This window comes from Elephantulus edwardii, unplaced genomic scaffold (genome assembly GCF_000299155.1).
Source record: "Elephantulus edwardii isolate Elephantulus edwardi_28Jun2011 unplaced genomic scaffold, EleEdw1.0 scaffold00051, whole genome shotgun sequence".
Classification (NCBI taxonomy): Eukaryota; Metazoa; Chordata; class Mammalia; order Macroscelidea; family Macroscelididae; genus Elephantulus; species Elephantulus edwardii.
The window spans coordinates 11,532,796-11,546,897 of record NW_006399801.1 but is presented as its reverse complement, the minus strand read 5'-3'; the positions used below and the strand labels follow the sequence as shown (position 1 = coordinate 11,546,897).

Here is a 14,102-nt window from a genome sequence, read left to right as displayed (position 1 = left end):
TTGGGAGGGTGGAGGGACAGCGCAGGAGGGGAAGACCCTCTATGAGGTGGATTGATTCAGTGACTGAGGTAATCGGGATGGGTGTGTCAGAGGCAGTGCGATTGACACAGGATAGAGCAGGGTTTAGGGCTGTTGTACATAGGGTTGCTATGACTCGCAAATGACTCAACGGCACATAACAACAACAACAACCATCACCATCAACCACAAACACCATCAATATCAACCAACACCCACCACCAAGAGATTCAATTGTCATCACACAACAAAAAGACTTATTTACATATTTATTTTATTTTTCAAAATATGTTCATATGTAAGAGCTCATTAAGTGTTAGGTAATTTGTACAGCTGGCAGAACTGCCATCCTTCTCACTGTACCTATAACAGAAACTAAGATCCCCAGAGGTGAAGTGATGTGTATAAGGATACAGAAGTTGTTGATAGGTAAACTCAGACTAGAGGTTGGTTCTTATGCCTTCAAAGTTAATGTTTTTTTCATTAGGCTACTCCATGAAAAGAAGAAAAAAAAATCCTGCCACACTTCTGATACTTTGATACTGTCAACTTTTGTCCTAAATTAAGGTCAGAATCTTTAGAATGAGACTATTGATCCCAATTTCTATATGTTCCAGGTGAAAACTAGATGCTTATATGATTGCCCGGAAGTTTTAGTCAAGTTGTTTGGTTCCCAGTCCAGCTTTCTGTCCATGAACCTGGGGACTTGCATGTACATTCACAAGAGTCTCCTGAATTCTCCTGATATGTCTAAGGTCTCAGTTCTGGAATCTAGACTGGTCTGCTGTGCCCTGTGGCCATCTTTGAAGCACACAAACTTTTCCAGTGAAGCATGAATGTGACTGGGAGCTGCTACTCCTGATCTCAGCTCTCAAAGCACCACAAAGCCTCAGGAAGAACAAGATGCTGGCTTTGGCCATACCCTCATTGGCCTTAAGTGCCCACAGCTCAGGGGTGCTCTATTAGTCCCACTCAAGGACATAGCCTCACCCTGAGGTTCCACATAAACAAAGAAACTCCATTCCAAGGAGTTGGGTCTTCCCCAGTGGAGCCAGCTTGTCTTGATTTTTAAGGGATTCCTTGGCTTCCAGTTGGGGACCCATTATTTACACACATTGGCCCTGGAACAGTTGGCTTGGGTTCCAGGATGGCATGGTCACTACTGGTCAGCGTAGAGCACTTGATTATCTTGCTCTGGCTTCCTCTGTTTTTTAGTTCAGAGGTCAAGTTTGAGTAATAAATATCTTCCAAAGACTTATCATTCTTTCTGAGGATGTTGCTGGCCAGTCGGAAGAGGAAAATGACCCCATAGATGCCGATGATGGTGAGGATGTACCAGGCAGCGCTCATTCCATCTGGGAGTTTCAGGGCTCTGGTGGAGTTGGTGTCATTCTGGGCTGTCATGTGGTCCCTCAGCAGGTGCCATGTGACACTGATGGCCTGGGTCTGGTTGGAGTCCCCCTTTGGAGTCCACTTGGTCACTGAGAAACAAAAAGGTCCATATGAGTCCCTCTATCTTGAACTGAGAGCTGCCCAGCCAAGCTCAAGGGAGAGTGTTCCTCACATCAGTGGGATATAGGAGATTGCTTATGGGGACTCTGTGGAATACCAGGAATCTAATAATATCTACAGCAATAGACTTTAAAAATCAAAGAGTTCAAAACATCAAACTCTTGACTAGTAGATGCATCATCATGCTGTTGAATCAATGTCTAATCACAGCCACCTCACATAACAAAGGAAAACTCACCCATAGGGTTTGTCTTTGTTGTGGTGGGTTTTTTTTAAAAAAAACCTATATTGTGATTTGAGTGATAGTTTACAAACCATTTGAGTTTCTCATTTAATCATTCATATGCATTTTGCTTTATAACATTAATCACAACTGATTAATGTAATTCATTAATTATAATATCCGATCAACTCTTTATCATATATTTCCTTTCTCTTCACTCAACTTTTCTATTTATTAATTTTTACTCCCCTCTTCCCTTACCATCCCTAGCAACCATCCATGGGTTTTCCACTGCAAAGATGGCAAGACTTCATCTCATATACTTCAAGCATTTTATCCACCACTGCACCACTTAATTGTGTTTTTATGGGCTTTACTGCATTTCTCAGGTAATTCTTTAGAGAAAGAAATTACCTATCTTTCTCCCTCAGAGTGACTCAAAACACAAACTCATTGCCATTGAGTCAAAACCAACTCATAGTTGACCCTTAAGCAGTTTTCTAGAGGCTGTAAATTGCATAGGAAGAGACTGTCTACCTTTCTCTCTCAGAGCAGCTAATGGATTCCAACTGACTACCTTTGAGTTATAGGAGTTCTGGTGGCCTAGTGGCAAGAAGCTGTGCTGCAATCCCAAAGGCACTGGGTTTGAGACCACCAGCCGGTACACAAGTACACCAGTTGGTACACAAGTACACCAGCTTGGTACACAAGTACATCAGTTGGTACACAAGTAAAGTACACCAGTTGATAAACAACAACAACCAGCACCACCTTTGGTTAGCAGCATGGTACTAACAGGGCTCCTTTGTTATCAGGATTTGCTAATCGCTGGAGAAGGCCACCAAGTTGGTAAAGCAAAGGATCACGGGAAACAATAAGATCCTCAGCAAGATAGACTGACAGTGGCTCCACGAGTGAGCTCATCCACAGCAGAAAGCATAAGGATAGTTTGTTGTTGTTGTTGTGTGCCACTGAGTCAGAGCTGACCCTCCAGCAAGTTTTCAGAGGCAGTAATCACACAGAAAGAGATTCCCCATCCTCCTCCCTCAGAACAGCTGGTACGTTTGAACTTCATGCCTTTGGAAATGTAACACAAATTCTTACCACTAGTCCACCTAAGCAGTGTTTCCTTATCTTGAACACAAGGATGCTATGAATTGAAAGTGACTACATCACATAACTGCATCAATAATAAACTTTATGGGAAGATAACGCCATTTCTTTCTACTGCATAGCCTCTGGATAGTTTTGAACCATCACCAGCCTTTTGGTTAGCTTAACCGTTTGCATCAGCCAGGGTCCTCAGAAGAAATAGTGCTTTCTAAAACCCTTCTCAAAAAAACTATAATACCTAAAACAATGTGGTACTGGCAAAGCAGATCTATAAATGGAATAAAACTCCATCAATAAACCTGGAATTGGGACAGAAAAGATGGATTTTTTATTAGAAATATATCGTGTTAGGTCCTTACATATTTCTCACTTTATGCTCCCTGAAAGCCCAGATAAATATAATTCAATAGTTAAAAAATTAAATGTACTAGAAAATACATAGCAGATTTTTTCTTTTTTCACAACAAAAAAAAAAACCACAAACCATACCCTCCCAAAAACTTCAAAAAGACATATTGTTAAATGTAATTACATAAAAAATTTTAAAGTGATTACTTGATAAAAAATACTATAAGAAAGACAAATGAAAAATTGGAAAATATTGCAATCTATGTTATACTTTTTAATATCTTTCAGTTCAACAAGAAAAGTTTTAAAAGTCGGTTAAGAAATTTGCAACCTGTATAGATAACCTGTATAGATTTGCAACCTGTCATAGATAAATAATTGGACCTAGAACATTGAAAACAAAGCAAAACAAAACAAAAACCTTCTCAATTTCCCTCACTCTAAGAAAAATGCATGGGGCCCTAATAGCCCAAACACCTTAGTGAGTGTTCCACTGCTAAGCAAAAGGTTGGCAGTTTGAGGCCACCCCCGGATTCCAATGAAGAAAGGTGTGATGATCAGCCTCCACAACAATCACAGCAAAGAAAACCTCATGAGACAGGTCCACATCCAAAGGAGCTACTGAGAGTTGAAAGAGCATCAAAGGCATCTCTAACAAGAGGCAATAAGCACATTTAAGTGACAACACAAGGCATTTTGTTATCTATCTTGCAAATTCTCAGTGTTTTAAAACAGCTGTGTGACTATGTCTATGAGATGATCAGACCATCATCTAATTGCTGAGAGAGTGTCAACTCATACAACCAATGCTGTGGGCACACTCACAGATCTATCGACATTACAGATATACTTAACTTTGACACCGAGATCTCTGGGTAGGGAAACCTATAAACTCTGTTTAGCTGCTAGCTGGAAGGTTGGAGGTTCAAATCTGTCCACAGGCACCTTGGAAGAAAGGCCTGGTGGTTTATATTTCAACATCAGTAATTGAAAACTCTTTGGGGTTCTACTCTCTCACATATGGGATCCCAGTGAGTCAGGAAAGACACCATGATAATGGGTTTTACTTTTGACCCAGCAGTTCTATTTCCAGGAATTTATCTTCAAGATCCTCTAGAACATGTAAGAACAATGTATTTTTTTTAAAACTGTTTTAATTTTTTCCCATTGTTGCACATTTTCTTCCCCCATCTCCATCTCCCAGCCCTCCCTGCAATGCACCCTTTATTCTAGATTGTTGTCATATATATATAAGGCCTAATCATATATTCCTTTTAGACAGTTCTTCCCCTCATGTTGTTGCTGTTGTTATATGCTGTTGAGTCTTAATAACCCTATGTACAACAGCTCTGAACCCTGCTCTATCCTGAGCCAACCTTATTGTCTCTTACAAACCTACCCCCATTACCCTTGTCACTGAGTCAATGCATCTCAACCAGGGTTTTCCTCTCTTGTATTGTCCCTCCACCCTTCCAAGCATGATGTCCCTCTCCAAGGAAAAAAGTATGGAGCTTCAGAATCCTTGCCTCCTACAAGCAGCCTGGTCTCCCCCTCTCTAGGAATGTATTTTAAATGTTAGTCACTGCAGCATTGCTCAGTACAGCCTTGATAACATCTGGAGATGATTAAATAGGTTTTTGAACTCTCTATACAGTGGATATGACACAGTTATTAAAAATAATGAGGAGGTTTTTTTACTAAAAGAGTGAAGTATTAGATGCTCTTTTTATCATTCTACCAAAGATGGATTGGCACAGTGGCTGTAATATTGGGCTTGAGCATGGCTAAGACTGTGAAGCCGGCACAGGATCTGGCAAGTTTCCAAGCTGCTGTTCACAGAGTTGCTATGAATCAGAGTTGACTTGCCAGCCTCTGGCAGCAATGACTATTGGTGGAATGAAAAAGAGAGTGAGGGAGGCACATAGGGATTCCTTATTTAGAGTTCTTGAATGTCACTAATGGTTAAGTGCTTGGCTATCAACTGAAAGGCTGTCAGTTTTAATCTATCTAGAGATATCTAAAAATAAACTTCTGAAAATCAGAAATTGAAAACTCTCTGGAGCACAATTCTCTTCTAACATGTAGAAGAACATCATGAATCAGAATTAACTTATTGACAATTAGAAAAAGAATATATTATTTGATTGTGCTCATATATACAGAGATAAAATGCACAGGAAACCGTTGTCATTGTTAGGTGCTGTTGAGTTGGCTGTAACTCAGAGCGATTCTATGAACCTTGCCCTGTTCTGTGCTATCCTCACCATTTCAAACACACTCAAGCCCATTGTTAGTCTCTATGTCATTTCATCTCGTTCAGTGTCTTCCTCTCGTATGCTGGCCTTCATCTTTGCAAGCATGATGCCCCTCTCCAAGGACTGGTGCCTCCCAACAATATGTCCAAAGTTGATGAGACAGAGTTTCACCATTTTTGCCTCTAAGGAGCACACTGGTTGCACTTTCTCCAAGAAACCAGCACCTGGGATTATCTCTGGTAAAGAGGACAGGAAGGAGACAAGCTGGTCCCTGTATGCCTTTTTATGTCAGGCATGTTTATTTTCAAACAAAAGAGAACAAGTTGTCACTTTTCTGGTCTCCTGGGAGCAGCGCCCCAGGGTGAAAACATTGTGTGCCCTTCCAAGATTAGGAGATTAAGATCTTAACTACTGCTTAAATTCAAAGCTGTTTTCTCTAGGTGAGGAGCCAGTGAAAAAAAGTAAAACCATGAAATATATTCTCCTGTAGAGACTTCCCAGTCAAGCTTTCCTAATTCAAATCTCTGTGGCCTGCTCAGTGTAAACACAAGTAGATGTGTCAGAGAATAAATCCCACAGCCCGTGAGTAAGCCAGACGTGCCCCATATGTCCTTTGTACTTCATATTTGCATGATTTTCTCTAACATATTTTGCTTATGCTGGACCAGAGAGCTTGGACGACAAAGTTCTTAGGAAGCTGCTCTATTAAAACAAAGGCTGATCTTCTCTGACAGTTTGAATCACCAGCAGCCACAGGACTGAAAGAGGAGAAATCTCCTTCCAGGTGATTTACAGCCTCAGAAACCCAATGGTCTGATCCAATTCCACAACAATGAGTGAGTGAGTGAATTCAAAACACAGAGAAGCCTGTTTTATTGTTATATTCAGTCACCAAAATAGGTTGAATAATCTTATTACTTTTAGATAAAGGAGAAACCATTGAAGGCTAATTCTACAACCTGTATGTGACAAAGTTTGTCACTACTTGTGACATATAAGTTGTAGAATTAGTCTTCAATGGGGAAACCTTTGAAGATGAATTCTTCTACAACCTATGTTTGACAAAGGATAAGTGAATAAATTTCGTGATATGAAATACATTGAAAAAGTCAATCATAAAATCAATAAAATAATTTTTAGTTTCACAGCACATTTTGGAGAAGGATTTGAGACCTTAATGTTAAGGGAGGAATCCAGTTATTTCCAGTCAGTTCCTGCTCATGGTAACCCTTGAGGCTCAGAGAAGAGCTGTGTTGCATGCACACTTTCCAGTGGTTGATTCATCAGGAGTGAGACTCTGGGCCTCTTTTCTGGGTGAACTCAAAGCTCAAACCTTGCGATTCACAGCCCATCCCACTCACAGGAACACCAAGGGAAGGAAAAATCCTATGAATGATTAAAACCAAACCGACCCAACAAGAACTTAATGCACTTTAATTCATAACTCACAAACTCATTGCCATCGCGTCAGCAGGTTTCAGAGGTTGTAAACCGTGGAGGAAGAGATTGCTCATTTTTCTCCCAAGGAGCCACTGGTAGATTAGAATCGCTTGCATTTGGGTTGGCAGAGAAACTTCTGACCCATCAGAAGACCAGAGCTCCCTGAATCTTAATTAGGGCAAGGAAAATTATTTAAATTTGGCACACAGGTATAAAGAAACACATAGCGGTTCCTCTGAATTGTTACAGAACAATATAATATGTTCAAATACAAAGCATATTTAGCTAAGAACTATAGAACATTAACTGTTGTAAGGACAGACCATTTTTCTTTAAGAAGTCCATTTATCAATGATTGTAATACACGACACAGTCTCTTTCTCTCTTGGAAAGATAATAATAAATTATGATAATGAGGAAACACTCTGCAGAAGGGATAAAGCTTTTTATCTGTGCCATTGTGCACTTGTAATGTGAAGCCTAGAAGTCCTTCTAGAGTTGCCAATCTTTGCATATAGCAGATACTTACATGCCATGAGGTGGTCTTTTCCTTGACTAGATGCCTCTGAGGAGATAAGTTTATGCTGCTGCCAAGGAAAGTGAAGATGATGAAGGCACAACTTCTTTCCATGCAAACGGCCAGTCTCACTCTGCAGTAGGGTTGCACTATTTCATGCAATAAGTAACATGATCCCCCAGAGATATCGGGGCCGTACCAAATAGAAACTTAGCCAAGAATAAGTGGATGGATTTTTCTCTCATTCAACTAATTTGAGGATCCATGTTAGTCTGTCTTATATTGGCCCAAGTTTAAAAAGCAAAAATCTTGCTGACTTTAAGATAAAGTCTAAAGCAAAGAGCATTTTTGAATGTGCTGGTATTGAAGACTCTCCGGCTCTGCCACGTTCATCTGGGCCTGGACTGTGGGAGCTCTCACCCAGGCTGGCTCACCAGCTTATAACCTGGTTGGTTCCTGAATTCCCCAGTTCTGCATCTGCCACAGGTGTGGCAGAGGGCCAGGTGTGAGAGTCTCATCGTCATCCAGCCCGGAAGTGCCACAGACAAGAGTCACCAGCTTCCTCTTGGACTGTCTCCTGGATAAAGAAATCCAGACCAGAAGCAGCAGGTGCAGAACACACCTGAGGAACATGGCTGTTCATGGCCCCTCAGAGATCAGGGAGCTACTGGCCCAGGCTGGGAGAAGGGCTCTTCCCTTCCCCATGCCCATGAGTCACAGATCACGCAGGAATTGGGATAGAGATTTGGCTTGAAAGTGCTACAGTGAGAGTCTTAGGGAAAAGGAAAACAGGAGAGTTAAGAAGACTGACAGGTCCCCTCTTGCAGCCAGCTCTCCCACCCCTGCGTCCTGACTAATATGACCATAACCTGCCAACCTTGAAAGGGTTGCTAGCTTTAAGAATTCATTTGATCAAATTTCCAACAATAGGCAACTGTTGGTTCAGTAAATTACAATACATGATTCAGAAATTCCACTCCTAGAGAATAATTTCTCAATACCTGAGATAAAAGAAAACATTTGTTTACACAAAAACTTGTGCTTAAACACTTTTAGCAGAATTATTAAAAGACAAATTACTTTGACAAAGTTTGCTGTCAGAGACCTCTACAAAGTCCTGAGGAGCAAAGATGCCAGTTGGGAGACTAAGGTGTGCCTGATAGAGGCCATGGTCTTTGCAATTACTTGCTATGCATCAGAAAGCTGAATGATGACTAGAGATGATAGGAGAACTGATGCCTTTGAGATGTGGTGCTGGCAAAGAGTATTGAATGTACTATGGACTGCTAGGAGGACAAACAAGTTCGTCCTAGAGAGGGTGAAGCCAGGCATCTGAAGCTTCATCTGACATACTTTGGACATGTTGCAAGGATGGGCCAGCCCTTGGAGAGGGATGTCATGCTTGGGAAGTTGGAGGGAGAGCGCAAGACAGGAAGACCTCTGATGAGATGGATTGATTCAGTGACTGGGGTAATGGGGGTAGGTGTGTTGGAGACAGAAGATTGGCACAGGATAGACCAGAGTTTAGGGCTGTTTATAAAGGATTGCTCTGAATTGCAGATGACTCAACGACACGTGACAACAACAACATTCTTAAGAACTAAAAAAAGTGTCCAGGAGTGAGAGTTAGTGTCCTGGTCTCAGTCATGCTCTGTGGCCTTGGGCTAGTCCCCTCCTCTGTAAAGTCATGGTGGGCAAGATCCACACAGTCAGATATCTTTGTCCCTACAGGAGGAAGGAAACAATAGAGGAAGAGTTACTTCCTCACCTCTGAGTGAGGGCGTCTCATTCAGCCAGATTGCCTCAGGTGGCCCGCCTCGGCACGGGGAGGGCAGGGCTGGGCAGCTGGGCTGGAGAAGGAAGCTTTGGAGAATGTGTCATCTGAAGTCACTGTGTCAATGCTTGGCATTCAGCTCAGCAGGTTGTGGGGCATGATAAGCTCCAAAACAATGGGACAAACATTCTACTCCAGAAGAGGCCAGTCCAGGCCAAGATGTAAAAGGACACTAACAACATTGGAAGAATAATTCCGGGGTGGTGCAAATTAAGTTCAGGGCTTGACTACAAGCTGAAAAATTGGTGGTTCAAACCCACCTAGAGGCTCCTTGGAAAACCAACCAGGTGATTCACTTGTGAAAGGTGCCAATCTTCTGGAGCAGTTGGACTGTGCTGTACACACAGCTGCTGAGAGTCTGGATCAATTCAACGGCAACAACAATATGGAATGAGAGTTGCTGGATGATGCAAACAGTGAGGCACTTGGCTGCTAATGGAGAGCTCCCAGAGAGGCCTCAGAATAAAGACCTAGACACCTGCTTCCAAACTGGCGGCAGAGGAAACCCCTCTGGAGTACAGATTTTCTTGGACATATGCGGGGTGGCCATGTGTTGGAAGAGACTAAATGTCAACTGTGAAATAGTACGGGATTGCTCTGGGTCAGGTGCTTTCCTTGTTGTCTGGGTCCTGTTTCCTAGAATTCCCTAGAAGGAATGGGCACTGTTCCCTTTAAACGGCATGAGAGGTCTAGAACCAAAGTTCCTTTCTTGCCATCACCCACACCATCCCTTCTTCTACCTGACCAACCCCTCACGCTAGTGATAATCTGTTGTCTGAATCATCTGTGCTGTGGCAAAAGAAATACAATTGAGTGACTTTAAAGAATAGAAATTAACCTTCTCACATTTCAAAAGCCTAAGAGCCTGAAACTTGGGTACCTGAAGAACAATGATGAGAGTCTGAAACTTGGGTACCTGAAGAACAATGATGTCAGTTTAAAGACATCATTGTGTGTTTGATTTCATACCATGATCTTTCCAACCACCTGCCGTGTGTCTGAGAGCTGGAAAATTAATCAGCGTGACAGAAGAATTGATGTCTTTTGAGAATAGTACTGAATATCCCATGGACTGCCAAAAGAACAAACAGATATATTTTGGAGAAAGTGCAGCCAGAGAGCTCCTTAGAGGCCAGGATGTCAAAGCTTCGTCTCACTTTGGAGATATCATGCTTGAAAGGTGGAGGGTCAGCGGAAGAGGGAAGATCCTAATGAGATGGACTGACACAGTAACTGCAGCAATGGGCTTCGGTATGTCATAGGTATGGGGATGGCATAGGATAGCTGGGGTTGTTGTTAGGTGCTATCAAGTTAAGCAGAATAGAGTTCAGATTTGCTGGTCATAGGATCTATATGAGCCACTGCATGACACATAACAACATTATACTGGTAGGTTTTCTCTTTGTTGGCTGTGGGAGAATATCCTTGTCTTTTTCAGGAGTTGTAAACCTGGTGCTCTTTGGTGCCTTAGAAATCTTCAATCATCTTTCTTGGTTTATGCTTCTTCCATGTCTAATTGAATCTTTTTATCCCATAATGCAAAAGAGATTAGGTTTAGTTGAGGACTTAATGGTTTGAGTTACTCTATCAAGAGATTAAATTTAGAACATGCATTAATATATTCTCATCATAACAAAGAAAATCCAATTCACAAAAAGGATTATATCCACAGGTACAGGAGTTAGGATTTGAATATTTATTTTGAGACGATATAATTCAATTTACAATTTCTGGCATTGTGAGTTCTTCAAATCACTTATCCCAAAGGAATTAGAGAGTAATGGCTAAGGCATATTCTTAAACTTAAAGCTCTCTCTGTTGGGGAAAACTGATATTTGACATTAAAAATTAGGATAATGGATATCTTTCAGGTGAGGGTAAAAAACTAGTAGAGGCACAAGGGGAATCTAGATCATGGCTGTGTTCCATTTACAGGTTTCTTTAATTTATACAAATTTATAAAACTACATACTTACAGGCAATTGGGGTTGGTGTGTCAGAATTAGTGAGACTGGCTCAGTACAGGGCAGGGGTCAGAGCTTCTGTACATACAGTTGTTATACATCACAGGCGACTCAACGGCACATAACAAAATACTATATTGGGCTGTTGTTTTTTTCTTTTTTTATTTAAGTCTCTTGTTTAGAGTCAACAAGACCTTGGGGAGGGCATTTGTATTTAAAGTTGGTTGTTATTATGTTTTGGAGGAACATTCTTCCTAGTGGTACAGCACTTTTTTGTCAATATGCTGTATTGAGGTAACCTGGGGTTGCTGTGATGCTAAACCTTACGTCATTGGGGTGTCAAATGGCATAATGGTTACCCATAGTGGACAGTGTGTGGTGGAGCTTCAAGTTTAAGACAGGTTTGGAAGCAGGAGTGGCATCCACTTCCTAAACAATATGCCCCTGGAAATTCTATAAATTTTGATAAATGACGATAGTTATAGAAAGACTTCAGGCCTTTTGATCATAGGGTCGCTATGAGTTGTGCTCAACCCAAAGGCAGTCAACAACATGTACTTACATTGTGTGTACTTTTCTGTATGCATTTTCAGAAAACAAACAATACCCAGTTGCTATTGAGTTGACTCTAATGCATGGTGTCCCATGTGTCATGGTAGAAGTCAGCTCCAATAGAGTTTTCAATACGAGTAACCTTTGAAAAGCAGTTCTTTAGGGCTTTAAAAGCCTTTCTCTGCTGTTGCTTCAACATAGGAAGCTGTAATCCACACATTGCTATAGAACCAGACTAACTCATAGCTGACTGTGTTGACTTTTTGTCTGCTGAGGAGAGTGCCTATCTTTCTCCCACAGAGGAGCTGGTGGATTTGAACCACCTGCCTTTGGCTGACTGTGCAACTCCTTAAACACCAGAACTCCCTAGGTGCCATCAAGTAGATGCCAACTCATAGAGATCCCATGTATGGCAGAAGGAAATCGTGCCCAATCCTGTGCCATCTTTACAATCTTGGATGCCGTTAAGCTGATTGTTGCATGCCACTGCATTACTCTATCACATTGAGGGTCTGCCTCTTCTTCAGTGACCATCCATTTATCCAATATGATGTCCTTTTTCAGGGTCTAGATCCTACTGATAACGTGCCCAAAGTAAGTGAGCCAGAGTTTCACCATCATGGCCCCTAAGAAGCACTCAGGCTGTGTGGATGTCGTCAACTCTTTTTCATTCCTGAATGCTTACATAACAGTGAAATGGAACAACCTGTACCACCCAGACAGTCAGGAATTTTCTTCCTGTGCATGCTGCTTTTCCTCTCAGTCTTCTCAGGCCTTCTAGTTTCACCTAAATGCAGTCAGGCAAAGCCACTCACCCAGTAAATATTTTCCTGAGTTACAGTTCTGGAAGAAAGAACTCTCCAGCCTGCTGATACCTTTGACGTCAAAGAGCTAGTACTCTTAGAAGGACATGTCTATTTCTGTCCTCTCAATAGCAAATCAAATTAGAAAACTTCTAAACTAGGAGCAAAGAGGACAATGATGTGAACTTGATTCTCTGAAGAAAAGAAACAGTGCTTTAGAATTGCAAAGTGTCAGAACTGACACTTTGAAAATAATGTCGATGAATAAATGCTCATGACTATAGTTTGGTTTCTTTCTGAGCAGAGGTTACTGGTGTGGCATTAGCAGAAGGTTCTGATGCCTTGCAATGCAAAAGGACTTTAAAGATGATGATTTTGTTCTGGGGAGAGTAAACAAGCTCCCTCTTTGTCCAGATCTTCCAGCCAGGCCCTCACCCTCACCTCCCAGCTCAGCCTCTTCACACCAAGATTACAGATTCAGGGTGTGCCCACCTCTGCTAGGTAGATGGCCTTCCAGAAGACCTTTTCGTGATTGCTTATATCATATAGGTTATACAACCAAAAATTATTGAGTTGGCAAGTGTTGTGGACATAAACCTGTTCTAAATTCACTACCTTCAAATAAATTTCGGCTCTTGGTGACACTCCATCAGGTTTTCTAAGCTGGAGGACACAGAACAGATAGTCTCATCTTTCTCCCAAGGAGCAAGTGGTGGATTCAAACCTCTGGCCTACTGGTGAGCAGTTCAACTAGTGCTCTTTAAAAGAACTATATGGGATCAAATTGACAATGAACATTTGAAAGGGTAGATAAGAAGCTTAGGGGAAAGTGAGCTTTTATCACTAGAAGAGGAACAACTCAGAAAATAAAGATGACACTGTTTGCATTATTTGGAAAACATAATCAATGTTATTGTAATATACGTGGAGAAAATGGGGAAATGGTTTATGTTGACTTGTATATATTTTCAACAATTTGGAAAAGAATGCTAACTTTACAAAGTAAAACTAAGTCATTATGTTAGGCAAGGTGAGGTGGAGTGGAACATTAAAATCACAAAAGCAGGATATAAAACCATATGACAGAATCAAATGAAATGTATCTGCCTATATTGCAAACAGGGGGGAGGGAAATCACAAGTAAAAGCCAAACAACTCTGTACTCTACACATGAGCGATTTTAATAAAAATTTAAGAAGTTTTATTTCTTATTTAAAGCCTTTTCATAAGTGCTTAAATGTCACTGCCAGCAGCCAGGAATGTCCAAGTCAATTCTGAATTGCCAAATAATTTAATTCATTTGGAAGTAACAGAATAAGGATAGACACAAAGCAAACATGAACACTAAGAAAACTGGAATAGCAATCGCAGTATCGTTTAGATGAAATTCAGTGCTCATTGTTAGGCACTACGGGGCATCCTTGGTTAGCCCTGACGCATAATGACCCTGTGTATGATGGAATGAAATCCTGCCCAATCCTGTGCTGTCCTTACAATCTCTACTTAAGTTTATTATTGTAGCA

General features: G+C 41.3%; 1 protein-coding gene across 1 annotated transcript; it reads right to left on the bottom strand.

Annotated features, from left to right (window-relative positions):
* Positions 1-1,086: 1,086 nt before the first annotated feature.
* Positions 1,087-1,422, bottom strand: LOC102846498 (putative uncharacterized protein LOC388820-like). The gene has a single exon (XM_006886787.1). The coding sequence runs from the start codon at positions 1,420-1,422 to the stop codon at positions 1,087-1,089; it is 336 nt and encodes a 111-aa protein (XP_006886849.1).
* Positions 1,423-14,102: the final 12,680 nt, after the last annotated feature.